Source organism: Mangifera indica, chromosome 15 (assembly GCF_011075055.1).
Source record: "Mangifera indica cultivar Alphonso chromosome 15, CATAS_Mindica_2.1, whole genome shotgun sequence".
In the NCBI taxonomy this organism is placed as follows: domain Eukaryota; kingdom Viridiplantae; phylum Streptophyta; class Magnoliopsida; order Sapindales; family Anacardiaceae; genus Mangifera; species Mangifera indica.
In genome coordinates, this window is record NC_058151.1 from 10,979,757 (window position 1) to 11,003,433 (window position 23,677).

The window sequence follows — 23,677 nt, forward strand, 5'->3', positions numbered from 1 at the left end:
AAGAGAATAATATGGGGAAACCCTAAATTTGAAAACCCTAATATGGGGTTGAAAAATAATTTAGCAAAACCTTAAAAAACATTAGGTGGAAGAAAATTGTTAGTTTTTAAACATGTTGAGAAGGGGGGGTGGGGAGGGTGGGAATGTGACAATTTTTTAGTTTTTTTTAATATTTTTAATTAAATGATAATTTTACCTTCAACTCTAATAGAGAATTTTAACAAATAGATAGATATTTGAGTTTTTGAAAGTTAATGGATAAAAATTTATCCTTTCACTAAACCTTGGGTGGAAATAGTCCTTTGGCCATTTTCACATACTAAATGTATTAGAATAAATACATACCCAATGATTGCATCCAAGCTCATTATTGTAACTGTCAAATTGAATAATATATTTGCATACAAAGTATACTCCATCAATCAAGGAGAATCCTAGAAAGAAAATTCTACCGGTAAGCTTAAATTTACTCCCCACATATAGGCTCAGCAACAAAGAATTCTACCAGTACCGGCCCTCATTAAGAAAATACCATTTTCAGCTAGCTTCTGAAAAAAATTTCATCATTTTTTTTTGTGTTTGATGAGGTTAACGCTCCCAGACTGACATATTCTAATATGATTTACAAGCTGAATCTCCAGAAAGTTTTGGGATGGACAGATTAAGAACAATCTACACTAAATTCTATATTATTCCATATACAAACTTCCAAGTGGAGCTCCCCAGATGAACCGAGGAAACGAAATGGAACTAGGAGAAAGTCCATAGGAGGAAACCCTTCTACCCGTCCTGGAAAATTCTGTGTCAGTGACTTCAATCTGAGAGAGCTGATTCCTCTTTCAGATACAAGATCATACAGATACTTTTCCTTTGATGAGCTAGGGCCTAAACGAGTTATCATGACTGTATTACCGATATTTTCAACACCCTTGTTGAGGAGAAAGAGCACAGCATCCTCCTCAGCTTGAAGAACAATGAATTCTTCATTCATTCCTAAACAAACAGCCAAAGGGCTATTGTACCTAAATTGCCTTCCAGAATCCCAATGTTTGCTGCTAAAGTGTAGTGACAACTGTTCCGATGATCCAACAAAGTTACAGGATAAAAGGGGGCATGCACATGGTGCATACATGCATGTTTCTTCATGGTCAGCATTCTTTGTGTAATCCACTGTTTCGTTGCATCCATACTCTTTGTTCCGGCACAGAGATCTGATAGATTCAACAACCACCTCAATGTCCCCACAGACTACACTCTGGCTCTCAAGAAAATTAGGCATATCTACCTGCAAAACATACCGAAGAAGTTCACATTTCTAAATGTCAGCAAATGATGCATTACAAAGATGTTAAAGCATATACAACTGAAATAAATCTGACTCATCAATCAATAAGATGTCAAATTAGCCAAACATTTACAGTGAAGTTTCAATCTCCACATTCAGCCCACAGTCCAATTGTAACCAATGAAGGTCCTGTCGTTAGGCCATCATGAGGAACACTCCTTATCTTTCTTCCTGGCATCATATTGTCTTCTTGCCATAAAGTTAAGAAGTCTTTTTATTATCGTTCTTGTTCCAATTTTTTTTTTTTTACCCGTTTAGCGCCAAACATATTCACATCCACCCTCTGTATGGAATAAGGAACTAATTTGAACAGCTATGACACCAAAAATTCCCAATGTAGTGTTACATAAAATAAACCAATAGTTAAATAGTGTTAAGTCTTTGGTCTTTTGCTGACACTGATACAGCAATCAAATCTACCCATCTTCAATTAGACTTAAACTACATAACCCATCAAAATTGACTAAACGCTGACCAGTATGAAGAGAAAAGATCTTTTATTCGCAATTGCTTACAAAAATACAGCATTTTGTCATAAGAACTTGTTAGGTGGTTCAAAAGGTAGAACTGTCTGAAGAAATGGAGAATTCAGCTACCATTATGGTTGACAGAAAGAATTAAAACTTATTATTAGTATAAAAGTTTAAGAATGAAAAGAAAAGAGACTTTTTGTACCTCATCTATAGCAATATCTCCATTCATTTGTTCTTCTGCAGCCTACAAAATAAACAAGCACAACAACATATTGTCAGTCAAATGGTTTCCTTTTTGTATTTTTCTCCAATTTGATAGGTCAGAGTAAGGGGAAATAAGGATATTATTTCACTGACTATTGTCTGGTTCAAAATGGACCTAGCATTAAAATGAAACCAGATAATCAGATATATGTAGTTTCTAAAAGAATTTTGAATATCAAGTATTAAACACAAACTTAATGAGAAATTAAAAATTACATGAAATAATGGTAATGCTTTCCATGTTTACTAGAAATTTAAAATTGCTTATTTTTCACTAACAAATTAAACATATTCTTTTTCTAACTCAAAACTTGAATAATCTTTTGTGCAAATAATATTAAAAAAATAAATCAACAGAAAGGGGAAAAACTCCTTATTTAATGCTCTTCTAATATATATACTAAAGAAATTATCATCAATATTACCAAGGGATAAAATGGAACATGAAACGTATATAAAGGGTAAAGCAGGATTGCTCATACACCTTGAATAGATGTATAGCAAAATAACGTAAATCAGGCATAGAATATGAAATGGATACCTTGTTCCTGTCCTCTTCAAAGATAGGATCATTTTTACTCGCTAGTGGAACATCTAGTTGATCTCTGTACTTGGATGACTCCATACCAACCAACCTTTCCTTGCAAACCACCTGCATCGAAACGGCTAACTTCATCACTCTGACATATTTCAGGGTATCATGCATTACCAATGAATATGTACCTTCCCAGATCCATAACCACCAAGCTCTCTCTCTCGTTTTTCTCTATCGTTAATCTCCTCTTCACCCCATGAAGACAAGCATGGAATAACAGCAGAAGTCATACAACCAGATCCGTCAATTGAAATGCTTTCATAGTAAAAGAGCTGTCAAGGAACAAAAATCAGCAATGGCTTTTTATGCTTAGAGTTAAAGAAGATGAAACAAGCTTATAAATATCTAGATTACCTGGAGAAACAAAAGACATCCGCCAACAGCACGTTGCTTCCCTTGACAATAACGAGAAACCTCACGAACTAGTCGGTCAAGTAAGAACTTTCCCCAGTTATATTGATGGATAACATCCATATTTGTCAAAAAATGGAGGAATGAAGGGCTTACATCCAGCCTTGCTGTTGGGGATAGAAGAGTGCCCAATGCATAGAGGACAAATGATCTTTTGAAGTCCTCTCCTGCTTCTGGTACTGCCAAACGCTCTTCTAGAAGGCGCACAGATATCCCATGATTTGTAGCATTATAACTATGACGTAAGTCAGCAATAAGATCATCAGGCCCAGAGTTCACCACATCCTTCCCACTAGCTGCCAATCCCATTACAAGTTCCACATCTCTTGGGGATAAAGATATACACTCACCACAAATGTCCAGGCTACGTCTTGTAGTGTTGAACCTCTCCAATAACCAAAGACACAAACTCCGACGAAGGGTTCGGCATCTAAGGCCCAGGAGGCTGCCAAAACCCATGCTTTTGACAGCTTCTTTTTGTTCAAATGTGAGGCGTTGTAAAACATTAAATAAACGACCAGGAGAGCATCTTGTGACCAGTTTAGTCTGCATCATTTAAGGTATAAAATTTTTCTGCCGCAGAACTTTACCAAGAGTGACCAAAAAGAAAGCATACCTGCTTTCTTGGCTTGGGAATACGGGCAGGAGCTGTACTCAAGTAATTATCCCACACTTCACGAGCATGCCTAGTATATTTTGCTTTCTCCTCAAGGCTCATTGACTTCCAAGCATCTGAAGCTGCCTTTGTAGCCTGAAATGAAAAGTTTGTCATGTCCAATTCTTGCCTTTAGAATATTACTTGAAAGAAAAGAGGCATTATCATAATTGAAGTCAGATCAGAAACTCACAGCTTTGAGGCCTGAGGACTCAGGATGGGAAGCACTGTACTCCCTAATAAACTCCCGGCTTCAACATCCCAATTGATATATAAGTATGTAAACGATGATAACTCAAAATACAACATAATAGTTAACTGATTTTACCTAAAGTACACCCATGAGCATGCGGGACGAGGTGTGACAACTTGCTTCTTCTTTTTCTTCGTCCTCCTATTTCCTTCTGATGCATCCTCTTCTGTCTTCCTCTTTAACACTGCACCATCAGCTTCACTAGGTACCTAGCATAGAACATAACTTTTGAGCTGTGAACCCAAAGAGAAAAGCTCTAGTTCCATGATAGAGATTCCTTATCACTTTAAACTGCAGAAAGAGATTCACTTCTAAATTGACAAAAAAGAATAGAGATGATTACAGCAAGTTAAACAAATTACCTCAGAATCAAACATTAACTGCCCCCAAAACTTGATTATACTAAGCCTCAGTTGACAGACTTTTATCTAAAATGATAGGAATGAGACTCTTTATCATAGGCAAGGTATACATCAATTTTTAAGCAGCCTCAAACAGTATATAATGTTCACAATGACATTATACCACATTCTTACTCATGCCACAAACCAAAACCAATCAAGCATAAAGTTGTGGACAATTTTATCAAAATTATAGTTCTTCAAAGAGATATCAGCAAGCACAATCAACCAAGCAGCCAAAATCTCTAGATTGCAGATCAATGCAGCTCTCCATGTTGTTCCAGTGATATCCCATCAATTTCCTAGGATATCAATAGTGTTACAATTAACTAGTTAAAAAATCATAATAGTATTTTCTCCATACTCTCTTAGGCTAAAATTAAGGAATCAGTGATAACCTCATGCTCTAAAAGGTAGTACCTTGTGTTTTTCTAAATAAATTTTTTCAATTCAAAAAAATGCCCAAACTAATATTTTAGCCTAGAAACGTTTATGGAAGATTAAAATGAAACAGAGGTACATGAATGAAGCCCCACCAGCTCACAAAAAACTATTCTTATTAGTCAAGAGTGGTAAACAACCTCAAAGCTCTTCTGGGTAGTACCCTTAGCCTGTGAACCATGCTGCACCTCATTGTACTAATGACTTTGCAAGTAATTCACAATTCGCTTTCAATTTAACACTACTACTAATGCCAACGCTTTTCAAATAAAAAAACCATAAACTCATACTGATATTTCAATTAATCACGCAACTACATAACCATCTTAAAACAATGCTCTTTCAGGTAGTACCCTAGGCTGTTTAACATTATACCTCTACCCAAATCACATAAAATAAAGCAAATACATAAAGTGAGAAGCAATACCATTTCTTGACAAAATTCACGCCGGAATTTGAGGCCACCACCAGGAGGAAGAGGAAACTTCAGAAGCAAAAGTAGGGTTTTGAAAAGGGAAATTTGGGTACAATAAAGTAGTTAGAGAAACAAGTTTGAGAAATCAATTCCGAGAGATAACAAAAAGGTAATTTAGGCTATCAAGTTGACGGAAGCCGAATGGGAATTGCCGTGGGAAGGAGGTGAATTATGTGACGGGTTATTGAAATTGGTTGAATGGGTTGGTTGGGTCTGAGTCGGGTTATGGGTAATGGGTGGGCGGATTGGGGTTCATCGGCTCAAGAAATGGGTTGAATGCAGTTTGAGTTGGGCCAGAGTGGGGTATAAAGGTGGGTTGGCCTGGTGGAAATTTTGTGGGCTGAAATTATGATTGAAGGTGGGCTGGTCTGAGTTGGACTATTTGAGATCTGTAGTATATCTGGGCTGGGTTTGGGTAGTGGATGATGGGTCAGGATTGATATGGTAGGAGGGTTGCGCAAGCCCAGGCCTCCATTTTTGACACAGCGCACAAGCCAGTCAAGACCTGGCCATGGTTCATGAACCGCCTGTTTCCATTCGGAACCACCGGTTCACGGTTCGAAAATATAAGGACCTTGAATCGAAACCGTAACAGGACGGTTCGTCCACCGTTCGGAACCGTCGGTTCCGATTCATGGCCCCGGTTCGGAACCGACGGTTTCAGTTCGAAACTGATATTGAACCGTCAATTCTAATGCATGATCTTGATTTAATTTTTAAATTATTAATTACAATAATTGAAAATTAAAAGAAAGGTTTTGACTTAATTTTTCAATTAAGCTTCATACGTATCTTCTTAGGGTTTAGAATAATCAAAGCCTACGTAGTTCTCTTACCTTTGTATATCTAATAGCTGGCAGTACCCCCTTACCTTATCATTCACCTCCACTATCTTGAGTATTATTTCTCGTCGTCATCGAACTATCCGTAGTTAAATCAAGCGATTCTTCATTGAAGTCCATTTTCATTTCTTGTTGGCGTAATTCGGCTCTTGTCCAATAGTCCACACATACTTGGGCTTCAATAGATTCGGGAGCCAAACTTGATCGTCTCTCATCCAATATATTACCCCCATGACTAAAAGCTTGTTCTACTGCGACAGTTGATACTGGTGCTGCTAGAACTTGTTTAGCAATAGCTGCTAATATTGGAAAAGTTGATACGTGTCGACTCCACCATTCTAAAACTGGAAAGTCTTTACCTATATTGCTGTCACCAAACTCAAAAATAGTAGTTAAATAAATATCCAGCTCCGAGGTGGAGTCTAATGTTCCTCTTGGTCTTTTGCCCCTTTGCATCATAATACGATCACCATAACTCATATTTTGGGTTGATGATGGGGCAATAGGTGGTAGAGAGGAAAAAGAACCGCCATAAATTAATGCATATTTAGCATAAATTTCTTTAATTAAATTCATAATATTAGTTATAGTTAATGAAATATTAACTTCATCTAATTGCAAACATTCATAATATAATGTCAAATAATCTATGACACCATCTAATTTAAATCTAGGATCAAAAAAACATGCAACAAGAAAAAGTTCTGAAATTATTTTATAGTAACTTAACCATTTTGTTTTCATTAAAGAAATAGCTTCTCGTAGAATAATATCTTGTTCGGCTTCTTGTAAAACGTCAATAATATTAACAGCTTCATTTAAAAACAAATAAGAAGTGAGATAATAAACCTCACTTAAAGTATATGTTGCATTATTAAAATTTCTTAATACATTTAAAACTTTTTTACAAATATCCTAATGTTGGGGATATAATATAACTTGTGGCACATTTTGTGAAATAAATGAGCATAATAAATCCCTATAATCAAATGACTCGTTGAGTAATTCATATGTTGAATTCTAACGAGTCGGCACGTCTTTAGGAAATCTTTTTGGTCTTTTATTATGTTGTTTACAAAATTTACCTCATTCTTTCATAGTTTGGGGATGTATCCATAAATATGAAATTGCTATTTTTATTGGACTAATAAAATTATTAAGACAATGTAAACCATCTTGTACACATAAATTTAATACATGACATGCACATCTAATATGAAAAAATCTACCATCTAAATTAGGTTTACAAATATCAATTAAATCATTTATTGAGACAGTATTTGAACGTGCATTATCAAATGAAATTGAAAAAATTTTATAACGTAATTTATATTCTTCTAATATTCCTTTAATTATTCTATAAATATTATCAGCCGTTTGTCGTTCATCAAACACCCTAAATGATAAAATTCTTTTTTGTAATAGAAAATCGTCATCTATCCAATGACAAGTTATACCCATATAAGAGTGAACTTGTCAATGGTCACTCCAAATATCACTACATAGAGATACACGTCCACTAAAATTTGTAAAAAATTGAATTAACTCTTTTTTTTGTTTTTTATATAAACTAAATAATGTTCTTTTTAATGTATTTCTTGGAATAGTTTTATGTGCAGGATTTAATGCAGTTTTACAATAATTATTAAAACCTAAATTTTCACCAAAACTAAATGCTAAATGATTTGTTGCTACCATTTTTGTAAATTCTTCTTTACTTTTATTATCACTATACATAAATAAAGATTTGTGTTTAGAATCATACTCGGTTATTTGTGTTTGGTCTCGGCTTTGCCCCATTTTTTTTTTATGCTTTGACTCCAAGTGCCTTTTGAATGTCCTGTATCCACCTCCTTGTTTGAATTTGTAAATTTGCCTACAATAATTGCAAGCAACATCAAAATTACCATCTTCTTTTTGTATTTTCTTGAAATGAATTTTGAAAATATCGGATGTAGGAATTTTTTGAGATTGTTGTTCCATCTCCATCTGTTGTTGATGTTGTTGTTGTTGCTCCACCTCTTCATATTGGTTTTCACTTTCTTGTGAATGAAAATCAACAAAATCATCTATAAGTTGATTTTCATTCACATTTGATATATGTGAATATTGACCAAATCACCTATTACTAGAAGAATTTTCACTGTTTGTCATTTTTTGATAATAAATAAAATTAATTATATAAATAAATTATATGATTAATTATAAAAGGTAATAAAAAAATAATAAATAAAATTAATTATAGAAATAAATTCTATAATTAATTATGAATTGTATAAAAAAAATTGAAATTGAAATTAATAAAAAATAAAGAAAGAATTTAATTAAATTTAAGAAAATTTGATTGAATTGAAAGATTGAGAGAATATTAAGAGTTTAAAGAATGAGAATGAGAGTTTGAAAGATTAAGTGAAAGAGTAGAGAGATTGAGATTTGAGAGAATGGAATTTGAAGGGGTATATATAGGAAAAAACTTTTTTGAAAAAAATTAAAAATAAAGGGGTGAATTGAGATTTTGAAAATTACAGGGGACCGTTGGTCCCCTGCAAATTTCCCTTCAAGCCAACGGTTCCCTGCGCAGGAAACCGTTGGCTTTTTAAATAAAATTCAAAAAAAATAAAAAAAAATTCAAATTTTTTTCGGTTTAGCACAGTAAACCGCCGGTTCATAAATCGGTGTGAACCGGTGGTTTCACAGTTCCAATTTATATAAACCAGAACCGAACCCTAGAACCACGATTTCGATTTCGGTTCAGTCCGGTTCTGGGTTTGTCGGTTCCGATTCTGGGTCTATCCGGGCCGGTTTCGATTCGGTTCACGTGCCAAATCGGCCCGTGGCCAGGTCTAAGCTAGTCTGATACAACACGTTAAAAATATAAATAATTAAAAAAATTAAATCTTGAAGGTCGATCCACTAAGGCCCCACAAAGGCACAACTCAAACGGGTTAGGACCGTGTCATAAGCCTTACATATTTGTAAGTAGACCTGATCTATTAGCGTGCCAAATGGCAGGCCTAAACATGACCCAACCCTTAGGTATAGTGGATTATGTTGGAATTGACATAATACGACCCATCACCACGTTAATGCAAATTTGACATTAGGGGGCGTTTGATTCCAGTTTTTAAAGATTACCTTGGTAATCTATTTTTTATTTTATTATTTGGTGTGTCAGTAATAAAAGATTACAGTAATCTTCTATTACCAATACTGACGTGACAGGTAATATAGGATTACCACATTCACCTTAGGTATTTAAAAATTACTAAGGTAATATTGATTTTATTATAATTATATTATTATTTATTAATTTTTTGAGATAAAAATAAATTTATTTTTAATTAATATGACAAATAATATAAAAAATATTTTAAAAATAATTATATTCAAGAGCATTTAAGTAAAATAATTTACTAGTAATCTTTTATTACCTTTAACCAAACACAATAATTATTTATACTTATCAAATTTTATCAAACATAGTAATTATTTATACCCAGTAATCTTCTAAGTAATATATTTTCAAGGTAATCTTTCTATTTTTGTAATAAAACATTATCCAAACCAAACGCCCCCTAGGTGTTTCTTAATAATACATATTTCTAGACAAGGGATTTATCTAAAAGATTCAAAAAGGGCCAAAGGACTATTTCACCCCAAGTTTTAGTGTATTCTTAAAGTTACACACATGAGATTTGAAAAACCCAAAGTCTTACTCATAGACTAACTTCCGTTAAAAAAAGTAAAGGTAAAATCGTTATTTCATTAATTATATTAAAATAATATAAAATTTATTAAGTTTTCCTCCCACACTTTTAAAAACTAATAAATTTACTCTTGTCAAAAGTTTTCTAACTTTCTAAAGTAACATTTCTCCCCCCCCCCCCCCCCCCAAAACCTAGGGTTAGTTTCCAATGGCTTTTTGGCCACCATCTCCAGCCACCAGAGAAAGAGCTTCGACTCACCATCTCACCGGCCACTATCGAACTTCCAAATGGCACACCAAAGATTCATTTTCGTCTATTCTAGATGAATGACGAAGACAAAGGTCTTCGTCGATTCCAGAAGAATCAAACAAGATGCTCATCTTCGTCGATTCCAGAAGAATCGATGAAGATTTCATCGATTCAAACGAATCAACGCATCTTCATTGATTTGTCTGGAATCAACGAAGACGTGTCTTCGTTGCCTCTTCTTCCACCGGAGAGTGACGATCTGGTAGTCGACGAGTAGTGGGTTAAAGTGTTATCGTTGGTTGCCAAAGATGGTGGCCAGAGAACGTCTGGAAAATAATCCCTAGGTTTTGGGGGGGGGGGGGGGAAATGTTACTTTTGAAAGTTAAAAAATTTTAGATAGAGGTGAAGTTGTTAGTTTTTAAAACTGTTGAGGGAAAATAGAATAAATTTTATATATTTTTAATATAATTAATGAAATAACGATTTTACCCTTACTTTTTTTAACGAAAGTTAGCCCATGTGTGAGATTTTGAGTTTTTCAAACCCCATTGGTGTGACTTTAAGAATGCACTAAAACTTGGGGGTAAAATAGTCATTTGGCCTTCAAAAAGCGAGGCAAACAAGCTGAATTACCTAGTGAATAAACTCAAAGCTAGTGAAGGTCTGTAATATCAATGATCGAAAGATTCTGAAGTGAAGACGGATTGTCAACCTCAAACCCACGGCAAAGATGAAGTTTGTTAAGCAAATAACAACAGTGGCAATGCCGAGAGATATGATCATGTTGTGGAACCTAACAATGGTTGCATTTCTGTGATCCTTATCGACCCACAAGTTCTTCATTGTCCTGTTTGCAACAAGCACTTGGCGATTCCGGTCTTTAAGGTCTGTCGTCTATACATCTTTCATGCAATTTCTTTTAGATCAGAAATATCAATGGGATTCTCTTTATCACCAACCTATTTCCACTATTTTTCTTATTTTACAGTACCGTACAGAACAGGCAATCTCAAGTTAATAATCTACATAGGTCCAGCTGATGAATATTAAGTGGGAATGTTTGATTTAGGTAATTTTTAATTATTAAAAGTAAATGACTGTCACAAATATAAATTATTTAAAAAATTATTAAATATAAATTAGTATTATGTTTAATAAAAATTAATAGATATAAATTGATTGGTTGGATATACTAAAAAAATATTAAAATATTATTTATTATAGTAAATAAAAATAAAAATAATTTTGTTAGAATCAGTACAAGATTTCCTTACTACAGTAATACCTCCCTAACAGTATCGATTAATGCAGTTGTACAGTTGTTGAGATATTACACGACTTGTTAATTCAAACCCAATGTTTAACAGAATAAAAATACTTCCTCAAACATTAAGCAGGACACAACAGATAAGATACAATCAAAATATTTTCCAAATTATAACTGATTAGTTGACCAGCTGCCAATGCCTCCAACACTACCCATGCTAAACTAAAATTAACACAAACAACTACACTTCTAATTCAATTTACACAAAAAAGTATAACACCAAATTCTTCACACAATCCCATATTACTTTCTTGAATATATACGGACCTCTAAGTTAAGTTGTCCATAGTATCCGAAGAGATCACTTGGTAACAAAAAGTCTTTTTCCAAATCAGACACTTTTTCTTCCTTTTTCTGTATGGTCCTTGTTATCGATTGAAATTTATACGTACTTCCACCAGACCTTGCCAACAAGTTATAAACTACTGCCTTTTTCCCTGGTTGACCAATACAAGTAACTGACATTACGTTCCCTCCAGATTCAGACATATTGTTGAGAATGAAAAGGTCAGCATTTTTCTCTTCTAGAAGGACAATGAACTTATGATTAACATTCAAAGATATGCTTACGACTCTGTTGTATGTGAAAGAAACAACTGAATTCCGATGTTTCACACTAACATGTTGGTGTAACTTGGCAGGTGTACCGATGAAATTGCAATCTGAAAGTGGACACGAACAAGGCATATACTGGCATGTCAGTTCGTGATCACTCATCAGGTTGTAACTCATTGTTTCATTGCATCCATACTTTGTGTTTGGGCATCTTACTTTGACAGACTCTAAAACTTTCTCGATTGCCCTACAACGAATATATCCAACCGGCAAACTGCAGGTAGGACATACACTCAATTGACCGCAGCAAACAGAACAAACTATGTGCCCATCTTCACACTGAATTAATTTTCATCCATGCATCAAACATACAATAAGAATTATCAAATTACTACACAAAGAAGCTTGTGCTGAAGATATAGCCAAGGGATAAACAAATTACCTGAAATACAGGAATTGTCAAGGGCTCTAAGCATATTGGGCAATCGAAAAGTTCCGGGTCAGATACAATCAAAGAAAAAGGAACAGCTTTTGAACTTCCTGCTCCTGCCGGTTGAGTCATTCTTCTTGCACAACAATTTGCATCCCCTTTCCCATGTCCTCGTGGTCTATCTCCAAATTTTTCCTTTTTTCGTTTTTTACTCTGTTTAACATTATGCATTACTATCAAATGTTATATCATAAAGAGTTTATTCACATATGAATCAAATAGAACAATATTATATATACACATTTTAGTACACAATTAGGTACAAAGATGATATATCATCATGTGATTGGGTGTTACTTTATCCTTAATTTAAAATTATTCAATCACATGATGAAATATCATCTGTTTAATGCAGACATAGTTTTATTAGAATCAAATATCTGATTATTAAGTTAGTTTTATTCATCTCAAGCATAGAAAGTATACTATAGTCAAAACATGCAAAGAAATCAGTTGTTTATCAAATATAACCGAAATAGCAAAACAAGACTCTGATTTCAAACTGAGATGAAAAATGAAAACTAAACCACAGTGATTCCAAACACCAAGCAATGCCTTTACTTATAATAACAAAAGAACTCAAACAAGTTCATAAATTTACTGATTTCAGCAAGCCCCACAAAAGGTATTTTCTAGTAATATTCATGCAATAATGACAACATGTTTCCACAAACAAAAAAATGGACAAAACATTTTTCTTCAATGAGAAAAAAATTTCCATTTTAACTTCATCTGATTGTTATAATATTGTTTTATTTCCAAAAAAAAAAAGGAAGACTTTTTTGCAAATATAAAAAAGTTACATTGTTAAAATGAGCACAAGAAACACTCAATTTACATGGTTTAGCTAACTTACAGGCAAAGTAGCACAGAAACTCATAATGGGGTGCGTTTCCACGTTTAGGAAACGTTTCCGTTTCTGAAACTCCCCGAAACTTATAAGAATCGTTTCGGGTCATTTCAAAATTTTTAAAAAATTTTGAAACACGTTTTTTTTAAATAAAAATCATAAAATTGATTAAACACATATCTTTTGTATTTTCAAACCTAAAATACATTTAAATCTCATATGAAATTTATCTCCTCTCTACTCTTCGATGTGTTACTCATCTCCTCCTCAACATATTATATAGATTATTGTGTATTGTTGTTTTTTTTCTTAAATATCTATATGTGTTTGCTCAAGAACAATTTACAATAAGTTTTATGATTCTATTTTATAATATTTTTTCTCTTCATTCTTTTTTTATTATTTATTTTTATATTATACAAGTTTATGTATTTTTGTTATAAAAAATTTATTATTTATAAAAAAACCCTTATATTTTTCATATTTATAAGTTTTCTCACATTTCTGTTTCCTATAGTTTTTAAAAAATGCATTTCTACATTTCCGTTTCCGCGTTTCTACGTTTCTCCGTTTCCGTTTCCGTGCTGCATAGCTTACAGGAAATCCAAGCTGCCAGTATTGAATAGAGACCCAAAAAACAGAAGAGTACCAAAAAATCATACCTCTCGAAGAATCTCAGAAGGAAAACCAGTAGCTTCAAATGACATAAAAGGTGGGGCACATCATCGCCATAGTTGTTAAAAGCGCATTTTGAGCGCGCTCAGGCGAGAAGCTCCTCAAGGCAATAGGCCCATTGCTTCTAGGCATGCAAGGCAGGCGAAACTTGAAAAGCACAGCTTAAGCACGTTTTTATTGTGCTTTAGAAGAAGTAAAAAGCTCTAAAAAAACACGTTTTTTAACCAAACCTAATAATACAAATATAGGTTTGAAATTTCTTTTTTAAAAATTTTTTTTTTTTATAACTCCCTTATTTACACTCCCTAAGTCAATGTATAAGGATAAAGAGGTCCTAGAATACAAATGCTTTAATGAAGAAATTAATAAAATCGGAGTTGAAAAATTTGATGATAAGAACGAAGATGTGACCTTCGATGATGAGGATAAAGACCTAGAATTCACTTAAAATACATCTTTGATAAAAGCTTATGTAGATTAAAGAGTTTTAATATTCTTTCATGTTTTATTATAAATATCTGTTTGTGTTTTTGAGATTTCATCTATGATACCATGTTTTGGTACTTGAGTGATTAGTCTCTATTAATTTTATTTTTTGGTCCAAAAGCAACACCTTCACCTCACTTTTTTCGCTTAAGCGATGGGACCTCTCATCGCTTTTAGGCACTTTTCGCCTTTAACAATTATGATCATCGCCCATCAGGGATTAACAAAACTGGTAAAACATTTAAATTTTCAGGGAGAAGACCTGAATTCGAGCTTTTGTCATGTTTATGAAACCATAATTTGAATTACTTAGGGAAAAAAAAAAAACTATGATCATCGCCTAATAAGAGTTGCAAAGGAAAAAAGTCATCATCAAGGTGCAAGGAAACAAACACGTCACGCAACAGATGAACAAAACAAATATTCTAAACTAGCATAGGTAATTCGTCAATAGACATGAAACTGTTAAAAAAACACACATATGCAACTCCAAAGCTCACCATCCCAAATGCTAATGCACCAATGAAATAAAATTATGTTTATTTTGGAAAACAGTTGTATATGAAAAGAAAAAGAAGACAGAGTACCCAATAACATATCCATTTAACAATGAAGTAGGAAAAGAGATGCAAAAAGCACCAAATAAATCCAATTTGATGGAATGTGTAAAGAGCACCACCACATATAGAATTCGGACACAGAACCATGAAACAAGTTCCTAGATACTCACAATCACAGTTATCTTATGTTGCTGGCAATAAGCATCAGGAAACAAACTGACTGCTGCATTTGACGAACCATAACCTCTCATAGACAATCCTCCATGTCTCACACTTGCTATTCCATTTGGGACATTATGTGATTGAATAGGTGCTCCTCTTAAGCTCTTTCAAAAAAATAATGAATTAATAGCATTAAAATTTTCATATAACACACGAAATGACATAAGTTTTGTCTCAATAACAGGAATGGAATTATATGACTAAGTTTCTGAAAAAAAATGCATAAACTAGTCAATGTTATGAATGCATCCTTCCTTTTAGGAAATTAGCTATCCATACCTTTTGTAAAATTAATTTGGCTAACATACCAAAACAATTCAACATGGGAGAACAAAGCTTATCCATACTTATGAACGTGAATGAGACAAAAGACATAACTAAATTATCATAATAAGGTAGGAAGTCTAAGCCCAATTAGCAACTATGACAACAAAAAATAATGCATAATGTTTTATACATTATTAAAACATACATCAAAGCGCAATAAAATGGGAAGACTTATCTAACTTGTAATGGAGGGCACATATAATATGATTTATCAGGATAAGGAATATCCAAACAAAATACACTGAATGTTGAATAGCAAATTTAGAGATGAGTACAACATATACCTGATTTCTCCTCGAGCCAACATCAAGCTTTGATCCACCAATGGTCCGTCGACCATACCTATCATCTTCCTTTTCAGGACTACAATCGCGATGTTGTCCTTCTGAAGATTGTTCAACTTGTACAGAAGAGCTTATTGGCACTGAGGAAGACCTTGGCGGAGGAGCCAAATTTGAAGGCCTCTGATACTGGGTTACATTTGTCTCTGGATTCCAAAAGTAAAGATACCCAGTTCTACCATCTACGAGGCCTTTCCATGGTTTGGGGAGACTGGGGTCCTCTGGTGCATATCTGATACTAGAGGCAGTTGCAGCAGCAGCCATTTCTAGGGAGTCAGCAAAAAACTCCTACAAACCACACATTTACAAGATTAAAAAGCATATTAAGCAACCATGATTTTCACCACTAACATGGTACATATCAGACTACAAATAAAATCTATCTATAAGTTCCAGCGAGAAATGCTTCATCAAAATCTCTACAGAGAATCCGAAAAAACAAAAGAAAAAAACAAGGTACCACTAATTACACGCATTTGACTTCTATATAGGGAAAGCAAAATTTAGAAACTGGCTTCAACCAAACAAAACGAGTGAGTAAATCAAACTCACTTCAGCAACAAGTTTAATTCTCAAATATTCCAATATTCATACAACTCAACTTCCATTATATTGGCATTCTGTTTTTCACAACAAATCCTCAGCAAACAAGACGTAACAATAAAAGTAACAACCAAACTCAATTTAAACCCTTAAACAGCCATCAATTTAAGAGAAACTGGTTCCGCTAATATCAACAACAATAGAAAAACAAAAATAGAATCATCTAACACAAATCTACAATCAGATGTTATAAAAAAAAAATCAGTTCAGCTTTGTATGAAACGAATCCCTCTTACAGTAACATTCTCGTTTCCAAACAATAACACATCAGCACAACACAAACACCAGCGTTAAACTTTGCAAAAAGAACCACCAAATTTGACCTGCAGCACAATTTAATACATTTTCCAACACCTGTAAAACAAAGCAACGAATTTGTACACACAAAAACCCTAGAATTCCCTTTGCTCAGGCAAGCAATGTAATAAAATTCAGATGTGAAAAACACTTATTTAATCATTACCTATTAGGCCATTACTGGTAACATAATTGAGTCAGACAAAAGTATTACTTTTTTTTTTTTAAATAGAAATTATATTATAATTTAAAATATGTATACGTAGCAAAATTAAATTTTATAATTCGTATCATAAGATCGTATTTGTATTATATCAGTTCAAGTTTTATATTTGAGAGTTTCAACTTTAACTTAAATTGAATTAAAATTATATTAAAATTTTTTAACACTAACCCAACTTTTAAATATTTGAGTTGACTGGATCTAACCCAAATTAATTTGAACTTATCAATTGTTTTTATTTTTCAAAGTATTTTTATTATTTTAATTTTTTTCACTAAATTATTTTAATATATTATTAATAAAATATACAATATAATATTTTGTGTTGTTCATAAATGATCTAAAAATTATATATTAAAACCTTTAAAGCACATAAGTAATTTAATTAATCAAATTATATTCTTACTATTCAATAATAAAATAAAATATTTAAATAAAAATAAAAATGAGTAATTACAATTATATAAGTATATAATTGCATGCATTAGGTAAAAATTTCAATTATTATTGATGTTATTTTTCAAAATTTTTATAATTTATCCATAACAAATTTTATTAAAATTACACTTCTTCAAAATATTTGAGTCGATTCAAATCGTATCGGATTACTTTAATGTGAATCTTAATATTATCTAATTTAATTTTGAATTATATCGGGGTGACTCAAAATAAATTTTGTATAAAAAAACTTAACCTTAATATGATTTTTTTTTTGTATCATATCAAATCAGATTAACAGATCATGTTAAAATTTATTGGTTCTAAACAAAATTATAAAATAAAATAATTCCAATCATAGAAATTTTATCTTTAATGAAAGACCAAAGGACTATTTTTCACCAAAATTTTAATGTCAAAACAAATATATATTTATGAGGTTTGAAAAACTTAAAATTTCCTCTATAGACTAACTTTTGTTAAAATTTTATATTAAAGAAAATAGTAAAATTGTTATTTTATTAAAATCCCTAAAAAATATAAATTCTATTAAGTTTTTCCCTTGAAGTTTTAAAATTAATAACTTTACTTCTACCTAAAGTTTTCTAACTTTGAATAATAACATTCCCCACCTCACCCCCCACCCCTCCCACCCCAAAATCTAGGGTTCTTACCCTCTCCGACTCCCAGTGACGTTGCTTTTGTCTGATGATACATAGAACATCATCTCTCACCCTCTCCAATGCGTGTCATCAATTCCAAATGAATTGATAAAGACGCATTGATTTGAATGAATGAATGAAGCCTCATTGCTTCGTCTGATTCAACGAAGTCTCATCAATTTAGATAAATTGACAAAGCTTTGTTGTTTCATCAATTTGTCTAGAATTGATGAAAATGACATCTTCTTAATCCCAGACACTTTTTTTTGAGATAGTGATCAACATATGGGTTCAAACATTGTCGCAGTGGCCAGAGAAACTGAAAAAATAATTCTAGGTTTTGAAAAAAAAAAATTAATTTTCGAAATTAAAAAACTTTAGTCACTAGTGGAATTGTTAATCAAATTAAACAAATCAAAAAATGAAAACCTATCATTTAGTCCTCGTTTTTAAGTGATTACAATGGTGTAATACGGTGTCGTTGAGACGACGAAAGAACTCAACCTGTTCAATTCGAAAGACCAATTTAATTTCCCAAACGCAGTCTGTGAGGACAAAGATAGAGAGGGAAATGGAGATGAGTGTAGCATGTGCGGCAGCTGCTTCCGTTTCAAAGCCTCTAAGTTTCTCAAAACAATCCCGTGTGAAAACCCAATTTCTTAGCAGGACCAAGAGACCCATTTGCGTGAAGGCGTTGAATAGCTTGCCCGCAAGAGGACACACCTTATCTACCAATTGGGATTTGTCTAATTTCTCTGTTTCGAACACCACTTCAGCTCCGTGGCTACCCAGGTTCGAAGAGCTTGATATCACCAACATGCTTCTTCGCCAGAGAATCATCTTCTTGGGCTCTCAGGTTCCAGTAAAATGAATATGATGTTGGGATTAATTGTTATATTTTTAAATGGTTTTTTACTTTTAATTGGTTATTTGTGATATTTTTGATCTTTTGGAGATGTAGAAACGAGATTTTGGATTTTTAGATTTTTTAGAAATTGTATAGCTGGTTTTTCTTTGTTCAATACAGAGTTTGGGATACAATATATGCTGGTGATTAGATGGTATTTTTGACGTTTTGAAATGGGTTTACTGATTATTGTTAATAGAGTTGTGTTTTACGGTTTGATTTTGACGATGTTTGTAAGGAATTTGTAGGATGATTGTATGTGCTTAAATTATAATGTATTAGATGGAAAATATGACAGGAATTTGTTGTTTTCGCTCTATGTTAAGTTTACTGGTTTTCATATCTACATTGGGCAGGTTGATGACATGACAGCTGATTTTATCATTAGTCAGCTCTTATTTCTTGATGCTGAAGACTCTAAGAAAGACATTAAGTTGTTTATCAATTCACCTGGTGGCTCAGTTACTGCTGGTAAGTATATATGTTGATATATATATGTATGGTAGTATTCTAGATTGGATCTGCAGAAAATTTGGTGCATGTGTTTGGGGTGTTAAATGGTGTAAATGCTGGCAAAGATTCTGGGTTCATGTGTTATGCTAACGAGCATAAATAATGCGATTGAAGTTGAACTTTAGGTTTGGATTGAGAAATGACTTTATCACCTGCTTCATTTATTTTCGTTTGCGCATAATTATATACCAGTGGGCATCCAATAATGACTTGTAAGTGGTTTTATGTCTAGGAAAATATTTGATGGCTTTGATTAGCCATTGAGGATTGTTTTTGCAAGGTATATGGCTCTTTTGATGTTATTAAGTTAATAATGGGTATGCTAAGGTTCTAAATTTTTTGAGTATATTGTTTGGTGTTTTTGGTTTTATGGGGTTTATATGTATTTTCAAAACTAAAGGATTACTGGGATGAGTTGAAAATTCTGCAGCTGATTTACTTTGAGCTAGTTAGTTCTATAAGCCAGAGGCAGTCGTCTCATAAGAACTTACTATTTTTTGTGTTGATTCTTATTTTTAATGTCGAGGGGGAGTGGAAATTCTTCTCTTTTGTCCACAAAGGGAAGTATTATACCTCTTATATTTTTTTCATTTATTGTTTTTTCATATACAAAAGCATAGCATGTTCTAAAATCCATCGCTTTCTTGGGATTATCTTTTGGCTGTTTGTTCACTGACTCAAACAGGTGTATCATCTATTTCAAGGATTGGTGCTTCTTCCCATCACATTTCTACTTGTCCTGCCATCAGTGGCATTGTGATTAACTTAAAGTGAACTAACTCTTTATTCTTGATTTCTGTTAAAGTTATTTTTTAAATTATTATTTGGTTAACACATCCAAAGACTTGAAGTTTATATTTACTTTGGTTTATAGTCTTAAATTCTATTAGCCCACTCAATAAGTCTTAGTATTGTTTAAGTGGCTTGTGTGTTAGGAACAATAGGTAAAGAAACTTTTCTAGAAACCTTTATGGACATAATTTTTTTAAATTTCCCACCTTACTTCCTCAGATGACTGAGGCAGGTTTAACTAGTCATAAGGAATCCAAGTGATTGTTGTCTTCACGTTACTGATGATCAAATGCTGATTGCTTTGTTCTTTTGTGCTTTGCTGATGCATGTAGGAATGGGAATATATGATGCAATGAAGTTATGCAAGGCTGATGTTTCAACTGTTTGTTTGGGGCTTGCTGCATCTATGGGTGCATTTCTGCTAGCATCTGGCACAAAAGGGAAGAGATTTTGCATGCCCAATGGAAAAGTGATGATCCATCAACCACTGGGGACTGCTGGAGGCAAAGTAAGTGTTCATTATCCACCTCTTTATGAGGACATTACTCTTGAATTCCTACCACCAAAAGTTGCTAATGCATGGAAATCTCTTGAATCTCATGCTTCAATCCCCAACATAAAATTTGAACACCGCAATGTCCTAGAATCCTAGCACTAGACTAGAATTTCTGGGATATTTAGTAGGATTAGATTCCCTAGGGTGATTTACACAAGGATAACAGTTGCTGATACAGAAGACATAATTGTGATAGATAGAATGTGCCCTTGAAGGACATCAGGTCAGCTCTAAGAAGAGGAGTGAATGGAAATTTTAGGCTGCCACATTGCAGTCAATCATAGTCATACAGTGCAGTCGGCCACAACTAGTTATAGCTACAGCAATATTTATTGGTATCACAGCAGCTTGATTTGTTTGTTTATCTTCCCTCTTTTATGTCATAAAAAAGCTATGGTAAAATATTAGGATATTCAATTTTTTTTCCTGCGGTAAGGATTAGTTTCTTTAGTGTTTAAGCATTAGGTATTTTGTGTTTGGGACTTTGGCCTCTTAATGCACTAAAGTGTTTAGTAAGCAGAGCAAGTGGATTACAAACACCTAACTTACTGGTATGTTACAAGCTGCTTAACCATGAAGGGGAATTCTCTACCTAAAACAGATGTGTTCTCTTTCATATAGGTCTGCTAGGTGTTGTAATCCAAAAAAATTTATTGCATTATGTGCAAGAAGGCTGGTGGCAAATCACTAGATCATATTTGCAATATTATTTGGAATTGAACCTGTAGGTCTTCAGTCTGCTTCTTTTTTGGAATTCAGTAGAAGTTATTTTTATGGATAATACTATTCTTTTGGGTGACTAATATGTGCTCAAGAGGAGTGTTTAAATGATTTTAAAGAAGATTCATGTTTTGGTTTTGTTGTGTTTGGAAGGATCAAGATCTGGAGGGTATTTGCATGTTGAATTATAATCCTATGGTAGAAGACTGTTACTACTTTTGTGTTTGATCAACTTTGTGTGATGCTTTCTTGAGTGCTTTTCTTTGGTTGCTCTCAATATTTCTCTCAATAGATCTCTCCCTTTTTCTCTTGCTATTTCCATAGCCTTTTAAAATAAATTACCGGACTGTATCTGTGATCAATTCTTTCATCACAATTGAATGCTGTAACACATTTGTTTGACAAATTGAGAACTTCTGTAACAAATTTATTTGACTAATTTAGAGGAAATTCCAATCCTAAGGATTTAGTTGAGATCAGGCCCATGGTTTGTTCTTACAAGCCACTAATTTCTTGCTTACCTGGGATTTCAGGCAACAGAGATGAGCATCAGGATAAGAGAGATGTCTTACCACAAGATTAAACTGAACAAGATATTGTCAAGGGTTACTGGGAAGCCTCTAGAGCAGGTTCTGGATTATATGATAGTGCCTCCACATTTCTTGTTATTTCGCGCAATCCATTCCTGAATTTCCCTTTCTCGTTTTCTTACATTTTTTCCTTGGAACCTATGCTTGTTTGCAGATTGAAGTGGACACTGACCGTGATAATTTCATGAATGCTTGGGAAGCCAAGGAATATGGATTGGTAGATGAAGTTATTGATGATGGCAAGCCGGGATTAGTTGCACCCAGTGGAGAGGCAATACCTCCACCCAAAACCAAGATATGGGATATGTGGAAGGTTGAAGGTAGCAAGAAAGCAAAGAAGAACTTTCTTTCAGAGGATAAACTTTTTCAGAATAGAAATAAAGGGGATCAAGGAAGTGATGAGGACAGAGGCACACAACAAGAAAAGGAGGCTTCTGCTCCTGTATGAAATTTGAGTCATCTCTTCTTCTTTTCCCTGATTTATATTGGCCTATACATGGTTCACCTTTGTTGTTTAAGTGGTTATCAATCACTAAATATAAATTTTGAGAGAATTGATCGGGTACAGATTTTAATCATTTTATTCAGAACGGTTGTTAATGTGACTACACAAATTGCATTTTTCCTGTTGGTATTCGCACTTTAGCTGGGGATATTAATTAAAATAGGTAGTCGTTCTTAAATGTTTTTCGACAGCAATTCATACGTTTTACCTTTTTAAGCAAATTAAAATTTTCATTCCAAAAATACCCTCATTTAATTTATCAACGTTTACCGTAGTGTTTCACCGATTAATTACTTACGTTTAACTATACGCATTAAAATTAATTTATCTGTAATGAATAAAATCTATAGATTGAAAAACAGATATACTACAGATTGAATAAAATCTACAGATTGAAAATGTTAATCTATGAATAAAATTGAAAAACACATTGAAAATCTATAGATTGAATAAAATTTATGAATAAAATCTACAAATTTTATAAAATTTATTTTATAAAATATATAAATTTATAAAATAATTAAATTTAAAATTGATTGATATATATATGAAAAATAATGGATATATCGAAAACGGTACGTTTTTCTCAAAACGGTGCGTTTTCTCAAAAGGGGTGCAAGAAAGTGTTAAGGGGTGCGAGAAGGGAATGAAAATATAAACAAGTGTGTGAAAATGTAAAGGGGTGCGTGAAAATACAACGGATGCATGAAAATACAAAACAAGTACGTAAAAATATAAACGGGTGCGTGAAAATATGAAAGGGTGCGTAAAAATATAAATGGGTGCATGAAAATGTGAAGGGGTGCAGGAATTGACTAAAAGGTACAGGTGCGTGAAAGGGTGCAGAAATTTACTAAAGGGTGCGGAAATTTATTAAAGGGTGCGTGAAATTGCACCCCTTTATATAATATAAAGGGGTCGCACCCC

At 33.2% G+C, this 23,677-nt stretch overlaps 3 protein-coding genes across 13 annotated transcripts; 1 reads left to right on the forward strand and 2 right to left on the reverse strand.

The window, feature by feature from the left end:
- Positions 1 to 345: 345 nt before the first annotated feature.
- Positions 346 to 5,481, reverse strand: LOC123197162. 2 transcript variants are annotated; one of them, XM_044611326.1, is made up of 10 exons: positions 5,266 to 5,481; positions 4,359 to 4,699; positions 4,072 to 4,205; positions 3,937 to 3,994; positions 3,705 to 3,839; positions 3,032 to 3,634; positions 2,806 to 2,949; positions 2,624 to 2,734; positions 2,021 to 2,062; positions 346 to 1,285 (listed from the first exon to the last, which is right to left on the reverse strand). In XM_044611326.1, exons 2-10 carry the CDS (start codon positions 4,371 to 4,373, stop codon positions 662 to 664), a joined length of 1,866 nt encoding a protein of 621 aa, XP_044467261.1. In that variant the 5' UTR covers positions 4,374 to 4,699; positions 5,266 to 5,481; the 3' UTR covers positions 346 to 661. The 2 variants fall into 2 exon arrangements, with proteins under 2 accessions (XP_044467261.1, XP_044467262.1); XM_044611327.1 differs by lacking the exon at positions 4,359 to 4,699.
- Positions 5,482 to 11,385: 5,904 nt separating this feature from the next.
- On the reverse strand, positions 11,386 to 17,030 carry LOC123197304 (DEAD-box ATP-dependent RNA helicase 46-like). Of its 10 annotated transcripts, none has more exons than XM_044611538.1 (6): positions 16,784 to 16,991; positions 15,888 to 16,232; positions 15,225 to 15,380; positions 12,436 to 12,636; positions 12,060 to 12,332; positions 11,788 to 11,875 (listed from the first exon to the last, which is right to left on the reverse strand). In XM_044611538.1, the coding sequence occupies exons 2-6, from the start codon at positions 16,206 to 16,208 to the stop codon at positions 11,861 to 11,863; spliced, it is 966 nt and encodes a 321-aa protein (XP_044467473.1). In that variant the 5' UTR covers positions 16,209 to 16,232; positions 16,784 to 16,991; the 3' UTR covers positions 11,788 to 11,860. The 10 variants fall into 10 exon arrangements, with proteins under 10 accessions (XP_044467469.1, XP_044467467.1, XP_044467468.1 ...); XM_044611536.1 differs by having other exon boundaries at positions 11,788 to 11,962; XM_044611535.1 differs by having other exon boundaries at positions 12,009 to 12,332.
- A 1,563-nt stretch (positions 17,031 to 18,593) lies between these two features.
- Positions 18,594 to 22,843, forward strand: LOC123198229 (ATP-dependent Clp protease proteolytic subunit 3, chloroplastic). Its single transcript, XM_044612897.1, has 5 exons — positions 18,594 to 19,023; positions 19,431 to 19,545; positions 20,712 to 20,887; positions 22,189 to 22,284; positions 22,400 to 22,843. Exons 1-5 carry the CDS (start codon positions 18,739 to 18,741, stop codon positions 22,691 to 22,693), a joined length of 966 nt encoding a protein of 321 aa, XP_044468832.1. The 5' UTR covers positions 18,594 to 18,738; the 3' UTR covers positions 22,694 to 22,843.
- Positions 22,844 to 23,677: the final 834 nt, after the last annotated feature.